The 19,038-nt window shown below is 45.1% G+C and overlaps 1 protein-coding gene across 1 annotated transcript; it reads left to right on the plus strand.

Annotated features, from left to right (window-relative positions):
• Positions 1 to 224: 224 nt before the first annotated feature.
• ccdc125 (coiled-coil domain containing 125) lies at positions 225 to 18,635 on the plus strand (the record flags this gene model as incomplete). The annotated part of the gene is made up of 12 exons (XM_080499226.1): positions 225 to 429; positions 1,885 to 1,943; positions 2,021 to 2,107; positions 2,406 to 2,483; positions 3,716 to 3,801; positions 3,940 to 4,022; positions 4,111 to 4,223; positions 5,971 to 6,075; positions 9,337 to 9,487; positions 13,179 to 13,297; positions 14,881 to 15,145; positions 18,601 to 18,635. The coding sequence occupies 12 exons, from the start codon at positions 225 to 227 to the stop codon at positions 18,633 to 18,635; spliced, it is 1,386 nt and encodes a 461-aa protein (XP_080355352.1).
• Between the last annotated feature and the right edge of the window lie 403 nt (positions 18,636 to 19,038).

Consider the following 19,038-nt stretch of genomic DNA (forward strand, 5'->3'; position numbering starts at 1 on the left):
TGCATTGATGTACTCCCTCCCTGCATTTGCCACTCCCTCCCCACATTTTCAGAAAAACATGACTGTGGCCTCCCCAAAAAACATACGGACTAAAAACACGCAGGGTGGGTGGGGACTGGGGCTTTCGGGAGAACTGAGGTGAGGGCATTAAAGTCAGAATGAATGTGTGGGGATTTGCAATCATCAGCTCACGCTGACACTCTCTGGATGTTAACCGGGAGCAGATGCAGGACGCCGGCGAGCCCCGCAGACTGGACGATGACATGCTGGACGGAGACCTAGGGGACGGGATGCGAACCGGCGCAGCGTCCGGCTCCATGTTGAGGAAGAGTCTCGGCCTGGTCGTGCCGTTGGAGAGCTCGCTGCTCAGGTCTGAACTGAGGCTGAGCAGTGGGCATGCTGAGGCCCGCTGGAACACATCTGGCCTGGGTGAGAGGGAGCTCTGAGGACCTCACAAGAAAGAAGTCTGACATTGTGCCTATTTCATATTACTGTTCTATTCTAGTTTACTTTACTCTATTTCATTATTGACTTTTCATACTTCAGGAACAGAAGTTTGACATGCGATAGAATAAAAATAAAAATCCTTGAACCCTTGGAAAATACTGCAACGGTCTGCTGAGAACTGTTGTTTTTCTAGTTCAGTCTGAGCAAAGTCAGCCAGAACTGCATTCTAGATAGCAACAGCAGTGTGACATCAACATTCGCATTAACAAATTCATTGCAAATTTACAAGAAGCAAAATTCACAGTATACATGATGCAAAAAGACTGACTTGTGTTTCTGTCACAGTGGGTTGTGTTGAGAACAGATCATATTTCACTCGATCCTTTTAATTTTACACTATACTAGCAAACAGACAAAAAACCCAACAAATTCCTTCACCTGCAGATGATGCGCATGTGTTTTAATAAAAAGAAGAGTGTGTGTCCATGTATACACATGATGGTATCAGAAATGTACATAATGTTTCACATTATTTGGAAATTGCTGCTAAATTGTAAAGAGTGAGTAGCACAAACAATAATGCCAAAAATAGGGCACATGTTCCAGAAAACTGGAAGCTTGGTTTTGAGAGTTTTGAGAGTAATGTAAATTGCCACAACACAACAAAAATGTAGTATGATCGCTTGATCACAATATAGTTTTCTTCTCTTTTTGGAACAAGGACATGTTAGTGTACTTTATCACACCCTCTTGTGGTTCAGTGTGGACTGGACATCCTCCTTGGTTAGTGAAAAAATGCTAAATAGTCAAAAAGGGATAAAACAGCTCAAATTGGAAAATAGCAAAAATGGCTAAAATAACAATAACGGCTTAAATACCCACAATTGCTAGAAAATGGCAAAAATAGCTTGAGCCATTGTAAAATATACATAGAAGAAACAGTCAGAAAGGCCACAACTTTACAAATGGAACAACATAGAAAAAAAGCAAAAATGGCTAAAACTGCTGAAATGACCAGCATGACTGAAATAGATAAAGACATATCAATAAATAAAAACAGTCAAATTGCTTAGAAATATCAAACAGCTAAAGTAGCTAAACAGCTTAAACAATGAGAAAAAGGTACAAAGTCTGCAAATAATCCTGCAAAAATAAAAGTTATCTTGTGGTAGTTGTAGAAACACAATAAATGCATCATGACAAAGAGTTCTGTAACACGAGCAGCAGAATTAGAATGATGAATTTTGAGGAAAGAAGTGAAAATGTGTCTTTCAGTCAGAAAAGTTGTTGCTCTGATGCAAACACCTTGTTAAACTCTTATGTTGTGAAGTGAGTTTATTTGCTGTGTGAACAGAGGAGTGAGGACGGTTGGTGTATTGGATCAGAAGTGTGATATGAAGGAGGCTCATGCTGATCTGTTTGTGTTGGAACCTGCAGGCTCCCTGGCTGACTGCTCCAAAGACAAACTGAAGGAAAAGCTGCAAGAGGCTGGTGAGGTGGGAAAACAGTCTGGTATTCACTTCCAGGAGTGGAGGACTGGGTGGTGTGAATGAGAAACTTCCTCTGTTGACAGGTGATCGATGCTTTGTGCTGTGAGCTGGAAGTGACTCACCGTTACCTGGAGGGAAAATATGAAGCTCTGAAGATCCTACAGGGGAAGGTAAAGACACAATCACATCCATGTAGTGTACACTTTACTCTCAGTGAACCCAAAAGAGTATGCCTTACAAGTAATAGCGGGAAGTGGCGGACTCTATATAACTTCGATACTTATATACAGTATGCACTGAACAGTTCACCAGATCACTCCACCAGATCGCTCCATATCACTCCAGAGCCCATCAGATTCCACCAGATCCTGCCAGATCGGAGCCATCTGCCATGGCTCCGCTGGTCTGCTAACAGGACTGTTTGGTTTGTAGCAAATGAATGAGAAGTACCTGCTCCTGTCCACACAGGCCATCCTGGACAAGGCCACCAGTCACACTCGAAGCCTGCTGCAGAAGAGTGAGGACAAGGCCAAAGCCCTGGAGAAGGTGAGCAAACTTTCCAGGATATGTCAGATGCGGCCAAAGATCAGGCTGCTCAGGTAAAGGCAGTGTGTTTGACCTTGATTGATTTGAATTCCAATGTCTCTTGTTCCAGACTACACAATTGTCCTCAGTCAATCAGACTGACTTCAGCTGCTGTTAGTATGATGCTCTCAGAATTACAACACTATGATCACATTGTGATCCCGGGAAACTTCACCTCACACCAACAAACCACTTGTTTGGTGTTAGTTTTGGTTTTCATTACTGCCACATGCAGCACAGACAGAGAGAGAGAGAGAGAGTGACACTCACATGACAACATCTTCCTGCCAGGTGACTCACACATGGAGCCTAGAGTGCCCTCTAGCTCCTTCAGTCAGAGTCTCCATTTGAGGTTCTAAAGTCTTTCACTCGTCTACTATCACTGACAGCCAGATGTGACGGTGTGTCTTCCGTTGTGTGACGGTGTGATGGTGTGTCTCCCACTGTGTGATGGTGTGTCTCCTGTGGTGTGACTTTGTGATGGTGTATCTCCTCTGGTGTGACAGTGTGTCTCCTGTGGTGTGACGGTGTCTCCTCTGGTGTGATAGTGTGACAGTGTGTCTCCTCTGGTGTGACAGTGTGTTTCCTGTGGTGTGATGGTGTGTCTACTCTGGTGTGACGGTGTGTCTCCTCTGGTGTGACGGTGTGTCTAATCTGGTGTGATGGTGTGTCTCCTCTGGTGTGACGGTGTGTCTCCTCTGGTGTGACGGTGTGTCTAATCTGGTGTGACGGTGTGTCTCCTCTGGTGTGACGGTGTGTCTCCTTCGGTGTGATGGTGTTCCTCCTCTGGTGTGATGGTGTGTCCCCTTCGGTGTGACGGTGTGTCTCCTCTGGTGTAATGGCGTGTCTCCTCTGGTGTGATGGTGTGCCTCCTCTGGTGTGATGGTGTGTCTCCTCTGGTGTGATGGTGTTCCTCCTCTGGTGTGATGGTGTGTCCCCTTCGGTGTGACGGTGTGTCTCCTCTGGTGTGATGGTGTGCCTCCTCTGGTGGGATGGTGTGTCTCCTTCGGTGTGATGGTGTGTCTCCTCTGGTGTGATGGTGTGTCTCCTCTGGCCTAATGGCGTGTTTCCTCTGATGTGATGGTGTGTCTCCTCTGGTGTGACGTGTGTCTCCTCTGGTGTGATACTGTATATCCTTTGGTGTGACGGCGTGTCTCTCGTTAAGTGATGGCGTGACGGTGTGTCTCCTGCAGGAGGTCAACAGCTTGCAGTGGGAGCTCAGCTTCCTGCAGCTTCAAGCCAACAAGTCAGAGCAGACCTGGGAGCGCAAATACAACAGGTCAGCATCTCTCTGCTCATTCTGCTTCCTGTTTCTGTTTGTTCTGCTTCCTGTTTCTGCTCGTTTCGCTTTCTGTTTCCGCTCGTTCTGCTTCCTGTTGCTGCTCGTTGTGCTTCAACTAACCACTGTTTTGTTCAGAACTGTAAGCGAGAACAAGGTTCTGATGGAACGACTGGATGAGACCCAGAACCAGATCCAGCAGCTCGGAGCAGAAAACTCTGGTAACTCCTCATAAAATCAAAGACATGTCCTTCTGAGCTGTTCCCACAGTGTGTGTGTGTGTGTGTGCGTGTGTGTGCGTGTGTGTAGCTTTGAGACGACAGTACTTGGAGCTGTTCTCCATGCTGAATGTGAGGGATCAGAGGATTTACCAGGGAACCAAACCTCAGTACAGCCCAGAGAGAGACGCCCGCGTGTTAGAGGTCAGCACACACACACACACACACACACACACACACACACACACACACACACACACACACACACACACACACACACACACACACACACACACACACACACACACACACACACACACACACACACACACACACACACAATCTTATAATGACTTTAGAAAAATCACAAATTGCTCTTTGGATCATTGTTTTCATTGTATATTTATACTTTCTTCTGTACATCCAGAGAAAGAGAGAGAGAACAAGCAGGATAGGTAAACCAAAGTGCCAGCAGGTGGACAGTCTGAGGGAAGGAGAGCCTCCTCATCCTCTCTAGGTTTGCCTTCAGGCAGCACTAACTGGGTATTAACCCCCTAACTAACCCTAATACCCAGCAGTGTTTACGAGAAGAAATAGATAGATAGCTTTATTTGTCATGGTACCGGGGAGTACAACGAAAATTGGGGGGTGCTCCCACAGAGCCACCGTGCACCACAGGACATACAGATAATACAAGAGCGGTAAGAAAAGACAGTGCAATACAGTGCTAAGAATGTAAAAATAGCTACAAATATAAAAATAAACATAAAAAATATAATAGAAAAATCTAGGTAGTTGGTTGTAGTTCGGGGGTGGGGGGGGGGGGGGGGGGTGGGGGGGGGGTTGGGGTCATGGCAGTCTATTTGTGTGAGTGTGTCCATATTCATTGGCGGACCTGATCGCCCAGGGGAAAAAACTGTTTCTCAGCCTGCTGGTGCGGGACTTGATTGACCTGTAGCGTCTCCCAGAGGGCAACAGGTCAAACAGGGGGTGGGCGGGGTGAGCGGGGTCGGCGGTGATGGACCTGATTCTCCTGAGGCAGCAGGATGAGGAGATATGTTCAAGGGTGGGCAGTGTTTATGACCTTCTGCACCGCCTTCCTGTCCTGGGCTGTGGAGCCAGCATACCACACACTCAGGGAGTGAGTTAGGATGCTCTCCACAGAGGAGTGGTAGAAGGCCAGCAGTAGCTTGGGGTCCAGGTTGTTTTTCCTGAGGACTCGCAGGAAGTCCAGCCGCTGCTGAGCCTTCATCACCAGGGTCCTGATGTTGGATGTCCAGGAGCAGTCGGAGGAGATGTGGGTGCCCAGAAACCTGAAGGTGGTGACAGTTTTCACCTGTCCTCCGTTTATGAGGAGAGGTGTGTGGTCCTGTCTGTTTTTCCTGAAGTCCATGATGAGCTCGTTAGTCTTCTGGACGTTCAGGGTCAGGTTGTTGTCCGAGCTCCAGCGACAGTTTCTGTACCTCGGCCCTGTACGAGAACTGCCTTGTCTGTAATTTTTGACAGTTTCAGGTTTCCCCCCCCCCCACCCTTTTTTTATATTTTGGCCTTCCAAGCCATTTTTAATAGTCTATAGCTATTTTAGCCACTTTTACATTCTTTGCTATATTCATCTCTTCAGCCATTATAGTCCTGAGCTGCTTTTAGCATTTTATCTATTTTACTTTTTCTTGCTGTTTAAAATGCTCTGAGGTTGAACATGTTTTTGTGGCTCCAGAATAAATTGATGCAAAGTGACCATTGCTCAGCAATAACAAAACTATGGAATTACTTTTGTATAAAAAAATTAAAATGAGAAATATCACAAGGTTGAAATGAGTTATAAAGTTTGTAGACTGCTAACGACTTCAGCAACTGAATATAAACCATTGTAAAACTAACTAGCATTACTCACGAGCTGCATTTCCTTGTCGTGTGTGTGCTCTAGTGTGCATCTCCTCTGTGTTTCCAGCTAGCTGTGCTGGGAGCCTGTCGCTGTTTCAGTGTTACAGAAGCGTGTGCATGCAGCCGCACGGCTGCTGCCAGCAGGAAGCAGCTGCTCCAGCTGCAACAGGAGGTAAACTACGTTCATCCACCTCACACCACTCACTGCATGTAATGGTACCAGATTTTGGGATTCATTAAACACAGGATCTTCATCTGTCTTATTAGAATCACACCTGTGAGTCTCAACAACTGGCTCCTTGATGAAGCTTCATTGTTCAGCTGCTCTTCAAGGAGAGACATGCTTCTCTCTGTTTGCTAATAACACAATGCTTCACGCCTCTGTTCCTGGGTGGACAGATGGACAGCCACTCTTCTCCAGACACAAGTTCCTTGGACAAGTCACTAACAATGCTCCTGAAACAGATCAGACATTGATAAAATGATAATGCCACATAAATTGAGGAACTTCCTTACACTATAACAATTATAACACTCCAGGGCAGACCAGAATGCATCACATAAACTCACTGTCTGTACACAAGGCAGAGACTTCTGAGGCCTCATTAATTTTTATTAATTTCTGGGATTCCATCTAAAAATGTCCGTGCACCCAAAAGCTGAAAATTGTGCATACACACATCTCCAGGCACTTTCCTTTTCTAGATCCCAGTCCACCTGGAAGGCCCTCAACATTCCCACTTTCTACCATAAATGGTCAATGCAAAGTGCACATCTCAATCAGCCTGTTGATCGAATCCTGACAGAAAAAATGATGAGGGGGTCAGAGGACAATGACATCATGGAGGCCAGAGGAGAGTGACATCATGGAGGAGAGTGGCATAATGGAGGAGAGTGAAATAATGGGGGAGAGCGATGTAATGGAGGAGAGTGACATCATTGGAACAGTGACATCATGGAGGAGAGTGACATCATGGAGGAGAGTGACATCATGGAGGAGAGTGACATCATGGAGGCCAGAGGAGAGTGACATCATGGAGGAGAGTGGCATAATGGAGGAGAGTGAAATAATGGGGGAGAGCGATGTAATGGAGGAGAGTGACATCATTGGAACAGTGACATCATGGAGGAGAGTGACATCATGGAGGAGAGTGACATCATGGAGGAGAGTGACATCATGGAGGCCAGAGGAGAGTGACATCATTGGAACAGTGACATCATGGAGGAGAGTGACATCATGGAGGAGAGTGACATCATGGAGGCCAGAGGAGAGTGACATCATGGGGAGAGTGACATCATGGAGGAGAGTGACATCATGGAGAGAGTGACATCATTGAGGGCAGAAGAGAGTGACATCATGGAGGAGAGTGACATCATGGAGGACACTGGAGGATGCTGACTCAGCTTTTCTGGACTCCACCATCAACCTGGAGGAGATGACTGCAGCTGTCCGGCCGCTGAGCTCCGGTCGTTCATCAGGAATCAAGGGACTCCCCTCTGAGTTCTACAAGCGGTTCTGGGCTGTACTTGGACAAGACCTGCTCAACGTGTTCGCCTAATGTGTAGACTCTGGGAATCTACCACTGAGGTGCACGAGGGCAGTACTGACTCTGCTCCCCAAAAAAGGAGACCTGGGCTTATTAAAGAACTGGAGGCCCATCTCACTCCTCTGTACAGACTACAAAACACTGGCCAAATACTTTGCCAACAGACTCAAAGACTGCATGGACACAATCATTGAACGACAAACATACTGACTGGACAATCTGTTCTCAGAGACACTATTGACATTACCAAAATATATGAACTGAATATTGGGCTCTTCACTGTTGACCAAGAAAAGGCCCTTGACAGAGTTTCCCACCCCTACCTTTTCAAAACTTTACATGCTTTTGGTTTTGGTGAAAGATTTACTTCATGGATACACTTGTTATATTCTAAGGTGGCCATCTTGTTAAAAGTTGGGGATGACTGAACTGTCCAGTTCTCATTCAGAGGGGAATCAGACAGGGATGTCCTTTATCTGGAATGCTCTCTGCTCTCACCATATAACCTCTCCTCAAACAGCCCAGGAACAGCCTATCAGGTCTAACCCTTCCAGTCTTAAACACCAACAAGAAAATCTGCCTGTCAGCTTATGCTGACGATGTGACAATATTCATAAGAGATTCTGATGACATCCAGGCTCTTAGAATAAAACTGCAACTATATGAACAAGCCTCTTCAGCCAAAGTAAACTGGTGTGTGAAGGCATCCTGTTGGGGCAGTGGACTGGCCAGCCACAGCCTGTTTTACCTGCTGGGGCAGTGGACTGACCAGCCACAGCCTGTTCTACCTGTTGGGGCAGGAGACTGACCAGTCACAACCTGTTCTACCTGCTGGGCTGCAGTGGAGCAGAGATGGGATGAAGTTTCTGGGTGTTTTCTTAGGCAGAGATGACTTCCAAAAGAACTGGAAGGGTCTAACTGAATGAGTTAGTGTCCGATTGTCTAGATGGACTTGAGTCCAGCCATAGTTGTCCTACAGGGAGAGGACTTTGGTTGTTAACAACCTGGCCGCTTCCCTGCTTTGGCACCTGTTTACCAGCGTCGAGCGCCCAGGTACTCTGATCAAGGACATACAGAAGAGTGTGTGTTTGTGTGTTTGTGTGTGTGTGTGTGTGTGTGTGTGCTCGTCTGGCTGCGAGCTGAGTTTGACCAAGTTGCATTTCGGACACCCGCTGTGTCCAGGTCGGGTTTGACCAATGAGGAGGCTTTTCCAAACTGGGGCTTGCAGCCGTCTCAGGTTTGCTGTCCTCCCCCCTGCTGTTGTTTCCCCATTGTCCTTGCAGCCTGTTGTCTTGGGGAAGAACTGCTTGGGAGAGAAAATGGATTCACAAGGCCCAACACCATGCTGCTACAGTACCACAGAAAAACCTCCATTACTGCTGCTATTGCCTGACAGAGCAGGAAAAAAACAAGAATGATGTTCCGTTAGGACTCTCACCCGGTAGGATTATGGGAAAAGGGGCGGGGTTTGAGTTCTCCCACGCCCGGGATGTTGCCGTACTGTTTAGTTGAGTTTTGGCGGTTGCTGAATAAAGACGTGTTCTTACCTTCAGCTCTGACTCATCCTTCGTCTTGCCACATCCACAGCAGAATTCAAAGTACAAAAAGAAAGCAAACCGAGCACAGAAAGAGTTCAGAGTGAGAAACATGTGAGGGACTGGAGAAAACAAACTTACTGTGATGAAGAAAAATAAGAAGACTCCTTGTGGGATAAAAGCTGAGGAAGAAATTCACCGAAAGACGTGGAGCAAAAGCTGCTGGACCTGGATTATCAAGAGTTCATCTGGAGATGAAAGTGACTCAGATGATTTCTTTCTCTTAATTGGTACATGTTTTGCAAAAGGCATCTCATATGATCTCTTCTCATTCTCATGTGTGTTTTCCAGCTGGATGCTCAGCGGTCCAGGATGGAGGAGGCTGTGATGGTTGCAGACGCTTTTCGCATCGCCTTCGAACAGCAGCTGAGGAAACGGAGTGAGCACTTCCTGCTGCTGGCTGAGGCCAACGTCCTGAAGACCCAGCACTGTAAACCTGAAGGCAAGTCTTCTGTCTGGATCGCCCACCACCCACAGGGTCCTCCTCTTCCTTTGTCTGTATTGACAGTTGTTTGAGTACAAGATTCAGCAAGCAACAACATGAGCCACTTTTCTACCAAATATTTGATTAAAGACACAGTGATAGAGAAAAACCAGGCTGAGAGAAGTTTACTGAAATATCGTACCACAATTGAACACCTTTACTGCTTCGTCTCTTCCATGTAAGCTTCCTGAACATGTCTGCCATCAGTTTCAACTCTCTTCCAAAGCTACGTGTGTGAGCTCATTGTTCTTTCTGCTGCTGGACTAAAGTCAAGACTCATTGACATATACAGGCTCATTCCTCCTTAATGGTAAACGCATAGGGAATGAAGCTCTTTTTTCCCTTTAGTGATGATATAAGAGATTTCTGGAGTGAGATTAAAAACAGTTGTGAACCACCTTCAAAAAAAGACATCAGTAAAAATTCCAGCAACAAGCTGCAAACACACCAGTTACTTTAATCTGCCAGTAGGACAGAAAGTATGGCCAAGAGAAGGGTACTATTGATTATTGTCTCTTCAACTGCACAAGGTGAATGAATGAAAAGCGAGAGGATGGTAAATCATCCTGTGATGGATGAACTGTTGATGGAGCCATGCTTTACCTTGCCTTTGCTCACAGCTTTGGTTGGATGTAGAACATGAATGTATGGATTCAACAGTTGTCCAGACAGTGCAGTTTTATGGGGAAATTGAATTGCATCATATTATCAAAGCTCATTTGTAGTAACCTATACATGGGAAGGACACTCATAAAACACTGACTTTGTGTTAATTTCATCTTTATATGTCCTGTTTTTCACGGTAATGGAACAAATGTTGCAGTACCAGCACTGTCTGTGGGTGCGGTGATATATACGACGCAGTGAAAACAATACTTGGTGGAAAACAAAGTTCCCATTGAAAAGTTTTTGGTCGTGACGACTGATGGAGCTCCAGCCATGATGGGGTGTCACACTGGATTACTCGCTCTCTGTCAACTGGACCCGGACTTTCCTGAATTCCTTATTTATCACGGCATCAGCCACCAACAAGCTATTTGTGCAGAAGTCCTGGGATTTGATCATGTTATATGGCCTGTTGTTCAAATCATCAACTCTAATGGTGCAGAGGCCAAACAACAGCAGAGCTTCAAGCTATTCCTGGAGGAATGTTCTGCAGGATATGGTGATCTCCTCCTTCACACTGACGTCACATGGTTGAGCAGAGGTAAGATACTCCAGCGCTTGATGACATGAAGGCTTTCCCGGAGATGAGGAGAGAGGATGCCACCTTGTGAAGTGATGCTGAGTACTTGTTGGATCTGCAAAGTTGCTGGAGATACATTCAGGACCGGGAAAGTGTTTAAGGAACAGAGATATCGTGAGCTGTTGTCCAGCTGAGGCAGCAGTTTTCAGGAAGATTCTGTGACAAAGTGGAACCTGGTGGACATTTATTTCAACCCCTTCCTGAGTGTACACATCCGTGAGCTGTCAGGAGACATGGCTGAACCATTTGGTGTTGATCCTGTGGAGATGGACATCGAGGTCATAAATCTCCACAGTGATGTCCGGCTAAAATCCCAGCAGCATTCACAGCAGCATTCACAGCATTTCTGGAGTTTGGTTGAGCCAGACAATTACAACAATCTGAAAATGAAAGCTTTATTTGGCTCGATATGTTTGTGTGAATCAGCCTTTTCAGACGTGAACGTTCAGAACAGACTGACAGAGGAACGTTTCACTGAGAGCATCAGTGTCAACCTCAGCAGACACACTCCTGCTTCCAGCTGCTTGAATCCGTGCAGTGCCAGTCTTCTCACTGACTGTGACCATATGATGCTGAACGTGTGTTCAGACGGCTGCACTATTACACTCTTTATAAATGCATATGAGCATCGTTACAAATTCAGCATGCTGCTGACTTATCTTTGATTTTAGAAGTGACCTTTTTACAATTTTATAACTGTTGAGGATGTCTCAAATTTAGTTAGAACAGTGTGCATAGGCAAGTGATTTTGGTTTCAGTTTTTCAACTTGTAAAGTTCCCTTTTCACGATTTTGAAGCATTAAAAACACATTTATAGGTGTACGGTTTCAGTATTGTTCATTAGTTTACAAAATGCACATGCTGGTGAACGTTATATGGACATTATGTGTTCTGTGTCAACATATTTGAATGTGTATCCAAAATAAGTACATTTACCTCTTCTATATAGAAATTAGCGGTCTGAATAAATCTTACAAAACACCAGTAGCTCTCTGGCACATTCACTGTTAGTAAGAAGCTCAGAGACAATAAATGCTTGGAGAGCCCTGATCTAATGGTAGTTATTGTTGCCGCCTTCTCTCTAAAAATGATCCCTCTCTCTTCTTCTTGTTCGACCACTATGTTGGTTTAGATCAGCGCCCTCTGCTGGAATGGAATCCAGATTCTCATTCATATTGGACACATGGAGGTATAGAGCCAGTGACGTGCCACGTACATCTGTTTTTGTATGTACATAGAGAATACATGAGCCTTCAGCCCGCCTCAAAGGTTTTCCTAATTCTTCCTGAAAAGCCATGACTTTTACCGTTTGTCATGCAACTGCATGAGGTCTGTGGCTGCAGGTCATGATGGAACTCTAGAACTGTGAGAGTGTCAGTTTCCTTCAGGAATTTCAGCTTCTTCCTACAGTCCACAAACATTCCTCTGAGGTTAATTGGTGACACAAATTGTCCTCTAAATATAAAGCCATGGTCCCACCATTGTTTCTGCTGGGACAGGATGGGACAGGCGGGATGGAACGGGGCAGGGTGGGGTGGGGCAGGGCGGGACGGGTTTTCCTGAGGCTCCACTGAAAAAGTTGTGGATGGTACAGAAAATGCCACGATCACAGGTTACATTTCCAGTCAGCCCGTCATTGAGGTAGCTAGCACTGAGGAACAGTCTGGGAGGAGGAGCGAGATCAATGATCATCACCATTGAGCCATCTGCTGTGGTCAGTGACCATTGTCACTCTGGACTTCAATATTTAAATATTTCATCGTGAAAACGCATTGTTGTTTACATCTGCTACTTTGTACTGACTGGTTGGTTTGTTAACTAGGTTTATTGAAATGTGGCAATCCACTGCCCCCTGGTGTTCAGATGAGGTGCAGGCGCTCCTCTCAGTAGCAGGAGGCAGAGCATCAGCATGAGTTCCTCCTCTCAGTAACAGGAGGTGGTACTTCAGCAGGAGCTGGACGCTGCTGTTTACAGGGAGAAAGTTTAAGTTTAGTCCCAGAATACGAGGCTCAAGGCTTTACTCTGATGGCCGTGTGACGCCGGACGCTTCCACGTTCTTCGCCTGACATATACCTGCTTCGTTCACAACCCTGCCTACATTTTAACCGAACGGTCTGTGGTGGGAGGGGCCACAGAGTTGGGCCTGGGTGCGCTTTGCCATACCATACCCTCCTGCCCCGCCTTGCTCCGGCACGGACTGCGGTGGAACCGCGGCTTTAGTGTGATGACTCGTCTTTAGGTGCAACTTATCTTCATGCTCTTGCAACTGGGATCAGCTCCCGTCTGATTCGGATGAAATGGTATAGAAGGATAGATGAACTGACATCAGTATGACGTTTAAATTTTTTTTATTTGATTTATTTTTCATTCCCATTTACTTGTGACTCCTTGTGTCCCTGGCAGGTTTTACCAGGATTCCTTTAGTAAGTGTGGGACAGAGACTGAGAGAGCTGCTGCCCTCCAGTGTGGATATGAAGGTGCCAGAGGAGCTTTTAGAAACTCTCTACAGACTGCTGGACCTGGTTCGTATCTTTACTACCATCCTATTGTTTATATCCATCCATCCATCCATCCATCCATCCATCCATCCATCCATCCATCCATCCATCCATCCATCCATCCACCCACCCATCCATCCATCCATCCATCCATCCATCCATCTAGGTGTGATCGGGTACAATCAGGTGTGACCAGGAGTTATCAGGGGTGACCAGATGTTATTAGGTGTGATCAGGTGTGACCAGGAGTGATCAGGTGTGATCAGGTGTTACCAGGTATGACTAGGTGTGACCAGGTATGATCAGGTACAATCAGGTGTGACCAGGTACGATCAGGTGTTACCAGGTGTGACCAGGTGTGACCAGGTGTGATCAGGTATGACCAGGTGTGATCAGGTGTGACCAGGTGTGATCAGGTATGGCCAGGTGTGATCAGGTATGATCAGATGTGGCCAGGTGTGACCAGGTGTGATCAGGTATGATCAGGTGTGACCAGGTGTGATCAAGTATGATCAGGTATAATCAGGTGTGACCAGGTATGATCAGATGTGATCAGGTATAATCAGGTGTGACCAGGTGTGATCAGGTGTGATCAGGTGTGACCAGGTGTGATCAAGTATGATCAGGTATAATCAGGTGTGACCAGGTGTGATCAGGTATGGCCAGGTGTGATCAGGTATGATCAGATGTGGCCAGGTGTGACCAGGTGTGATCAGGTATGATCAGGTGTGACCAGGTGTGATCAAGTATGATCAGGTATAATCAGGTGTGACCAGGTGTGATCAGGTGTGATCAAGTATGATCAGGTGTGACCAGGTGTGATCAAGTATGATCAGGTATAATCAGGTGTGACCAGGTGTGACCAGGTGTGATCAAGTATGATCAGGTATGATCAGGTGTGACCAGGTGTGATCAAGTATGATCAGGTATAATCAGGTGTGACCAGGTGTGATCAGGTGTGATCAAGTATGATCAGGTATAATCAGGTGTGACCAGGTGTGATCAGGTATGATCAGGTGTGACCAGGTGTGATCAAGTATGATCAGGTATAATCAGGTGTGACCAGGTGTGACCAGGTGTGATCAGGTGTGACCAGGTCTGATATGGTGCAGGCCACTGTGGCCAGACATGAAGATATGAAATGCAGGTGAGAATGATTAAAATAAGTATTACAGTTGGGTCGTATGAAGGGTATATCCTCCGTTCCCTCTGCTCTCTGACAGAAGCTCTGCAATATTTTGCCATGAATTTAGAAAAATGTATTTTCAGAATAAGATCTCAAACAAGCGCGCAACATTTGATGAGTACATCATATTGTGGTAATAATTACTTTTGAAGCGATTTCACTTCTGTGTTCATGCAGTTTTGAACATGAATCAGAATTCACTTTCTGCAGTTTCTTCCCCTTATTGCTCATTGTACCACCTGGTGGCACAGAGTAGTGTTACAACACCATTGGGTATCACATGCCTGGATGATCAGCTTGAAAATAAGATTGTGCCTGCCATACTGTGAGCTTAAAATTACAGTTTGCACATCTGCTGATGGTATAATATTTAAGTATCTCCGAGGCTACCTACTGATTTCTATTCTTTTTCCTGCTGTAGCTGAATGATAAAGAGGAGGCTCTGGCCCACCAGAGGAAGGTGAGCATCATGCTAGCCCACAGTGCAGAAGAGCTTCAGAAACAACTTCAACTGGATGAACCATCCGACTCTTCAGTTTCCATGGAAACATTGAAGAAACCATTTGACCAGTCAGAGGAACGTAGCCAGGAGACATCTGATGTCTTACCACAGTCCAACATCCACACAGAGCTGAAGACAGAGCTGCTGGTCACCGCCTTTCAAACACAGTCTTGTACAGAGTCTGGTACACCGTCTAGAACAGAGTCTGGAACACAGTCTAGAAGAAAGTCTGGAACAGAGTCTACAACAGAGTCTGGAATAGAGTCTAGGAGAGAGTCTGGAGCAGAGCCTAGAACAGAGTCTGGGACAGAGTCTAGAAGAGAATGTGGAACAGAGTCTAGAATAGAGTGTGGGAGAGAGTCTAGAAGAGAGTCTGGAAAAGAGTTTTGTGAGAGTTGAGAAGAGAGTCTGGAAGTGAGTCAAGAAGAGCGTCTGCGACAGAGTCTAGAAGAGAGCCTGGAACAGTTTTGTAAAGAGTCTGGGAGAGAGTCTGGAAGTGAATCTAGAAAGAGAGTCTGGACAGAGTCTATAGGAGACTCTGGAACAGAGTGTAGAAGAGAGTGTGGAATAGAGTCTCGGACGGAGCCTGGAAGACAGTCTATAAGAGAGCCTAGGACAGGGGTCGGCAACCTTTAGCGCTCAAAGAGCCATTTGGTCCCAGTTCCCACTGAACACAACACCCAGAGAGCCGCAGACATTTTATTTCAACACTCCCACCGGCAGACCATGCCAGGAGGACACTAAGCACAAAACCTTCTTCACTGCTGGTTGACAACTTACAACTAATAAACTAAACTACATGAACTAAGCAACAAAACACAACACAGCACAATTATTACAGACACTACAAACCTAATATAACCCCCAATAATTACATTTAAAACACGTCAAACAGAAACTCCCATAATGCACTGCAGCTATCGGCTCCTTTATTGCTACACATTATTAAAATGCAAGATAAATGTGGGAGATCTGGATTGTTAGAACCATGAGTGTGAGTGGTGTGGCTTTCAATGTCCTGTAGTTGTTGTGTAACTCACTAGAATTTGCCGTCACTCTCAACAAGTCCACAATGAACCTTCCGGAATTGTCGGCGCTCTGCAGCGCAGCAGTTTTACTGTGAAAGGTACAGGAAGCTCCCAGCTTCAGATACCAGTTGAGCCGCTGTCATGACCTGCAGCCACAATTCTACCTTCTTCATGCCATTATTGTTGTAATGACGTTACATCACTGCGTCGTTCACCACCCTACATTTTACCACTCTTTGTAGGGACTGCGCTCTGGGTGGCTTTGCCTCCTTACGTCCCTCCGGGATGAACTGCAGTGGGACCGAGGCTCAAGGAGCCGCAGTGGAGGGACCAAAGAGCCGCATGTGGCTCCGGAGCCGCGGGTTGCTGACCCCTGGTCTAGGACATTGTCTGGGATAAAGTCTAGAAGAGAGTCTGGAACAGAGTCTATGACAGATTCAAGAAGAGAATCTAGAAGAGAGTGGAACAGAGTGTAGAATAGAGTCTGGAACAGAATCTTGGAAAAAGTCTAGAAGAAAGTCTGTGAGACAGTGTGGGACAGAGTCTAGGAGAGAGTCTGGAACAGAGTCTGGGAAAGAGGCAAGAATGGAGTCTGGGACATAGTCTAGAACAGAGTCTAGAATGGAGCCGAGAAGAGAAGATGGAGGGGAGAGTCTTCAATGCAAAGTGCCTCGTTAAAATTTTTTACATCTCAATCAGCCTTTTGCTCGCCGGCATTTGACACTAAATCCTGACAGAAAAGATGTTTATTATCTGTTTAATAAATGTGTCATTAAATATTTGAATACAGACTTGTGAAAAGGCTCAGTGGACTTTGTGTTTTATCCTCAGTCACAAGAGGTGGAGGAGGAGGTGGAGTGTGGAAGAAGTGGAGGAGGAGGGTAGAGGTGGAGGGTGTAGGAGGTGTAGGAGGAGGGTGGAGGAGGTTATCTGTCTCCAGTAGCAGAGCATCCACATTGTAGCTTTTCTCACCACTGTTACTGCACTATTTATGTACTTACTCTGAAATTATATAGATTGTTACACAGTTTGTCACAATTGAAATTGGTATTCAATCAGTTCTATTCTCTGTATCATTAGAAGATGAAAGTATGACAGAAGAACATGGTTCTGCTGATTTAGCAGTAACGTTCCATTAAAGATACAGCTAAAACACTGCAGCTTGGCTGTTTAAGATTACGTGGATCAATAAGTCTGATATTTGAAGATATTAAATGTATGAGATGAATCTGGATCAATTCTCCACCTCACCATCAGCACCACCAGGTTCCTCATCTTCACAATGTACTGCTCAAGGTTCTAAATGGCCGTACCGGTTCGAACATTCTCCTGCAAACTTTATTTCTTTAAATCATAAACTTTGTGTGGGAAGTGGTGTATGTATCTTCCAGGGCCTTTATTGCTTGAACATCTTTATAGATGAGGCCCCTGGTCAGGAAGTGGCATAGGTATCTTCCAGGACCTTTAGTGTGTCAATAACCTTTATAGATGATGCCACTGGCCTTTTGTCAGGAATCACGCTGGAATCCCAAAGCAGACTCTCTAAATATCTCATCCATATGAATCCTCTGTTGTTATTTACTCCACTTTGCAAACACTGGTTGTTTTGTTGGCTTGTTTTTTTGGGGGAGATCCAGGGTTGCGGGCAAAACTTCTGCACTGGTCCCGAGATGGCCAAGACTAATGTTGCATAACGATGTAACATCCCTGCATCGTTCACAAACCCGCCTACATTTGAACCAGACTCTCTTGTGTGACGGTGCAGCAGAGTTGGGTCTGAGTGGGTTTTGCTTTACACTACCCAGAATCTGTACCTCCTGCTGCGGAACGAACGTGCATTCAATAGTGGAGGATGTCAGCCCAAATTATTAATCCCACATGGAAAGAACCTATATAAACATATATGTTTTAATATAGGTTTTGAATATATGTGACATATATAAAATTGGCCGTTTTCCTATATTTTGTGTACATATAGGTGTGCATATATGCACACATATAGGTACGTATATGTGTGCATATATGTACATAAAATATAGGAAAACGGCCAATTTTATATATGTCACATATATTCAAAACCTATATCAAAACCTATATTAAAACATATATGTTTATATAGGTTCTTTCCATGTGGGCTCACTTAATTGCCATAGTTAAATTACATAACATGCCAATTACATGTGATACCAATTTCACATGTTTGCACATACATAAGTTCTTCTTGCATAATTGTTTTTTAGTTAGTTCGTAGTTATTGCCTTGATATGACAGTTGCCAAAGTGAGACATGGGCTATATATATATATATATATATATATATATATATATATATATATATATATATATATATATATGGAAATAAAGAAGCAGCACAGGAGACCTATATGGCCTGTATATTCACATATATGTGCCTCAAGTTTGCCTATATGTGGCATATATGCACATATATGCAGCATTTATGTGCATATATGCAGCATATAGGTTTCATATATGTGCATATATCCTCATATAGGTTCTTTCCATGTGGGATATTACACAATGTGGACTAAGATCGTGCTTTATTGTCAAGATGTGCTTCACTGTCCGGTGTTTCGGTTGCCCTGGTGACTCAGTTCTGCCACCGACTGCTATGACCAGCTGCTGTTAGAATTAGAAGGTTTCTCCAAACATCTGAAACATGTTGTGAAGCAGCCGGAACATGACCGTCCATCGACTGCACCAGAAAACAATAAAAAATGGTATTACAGAGACCAACAACATACAATACCCTTGTTAGTGTTCCATATATTATTTACAGTTATCACACTGATCTAAACATTTTCCAACTACAGTAACATGATTTTCTAGATTAAACCAGCCTGAGCACAATCCTCCAGAGATAAAAACACCATCCCCCCCTAGCTAAAATACAGTCCTCCACAGCCCCGACACTGTCCTCCACAGTCAAAACACTGTCCTCTACATCAGGAACAAAATCATCGACAGCCATAACACCACTGCAAGGATGTCCTGCAGGCAGCTGTTGAGACTCACATGTCATGATTTTAATA

Source organism: Blennius ocellaris (assembly GCF_963422515.1).
Source record: "Blennius ocellaris genome assembly, chromosome: 7".
Taxonomy (NCBI): domain Eukaryota; kingdom Metazoa; phylum Chordata; class Actinopteri; order Blenniiformes; family Blenniidae; genus Blennius; species Blennius ocellaris.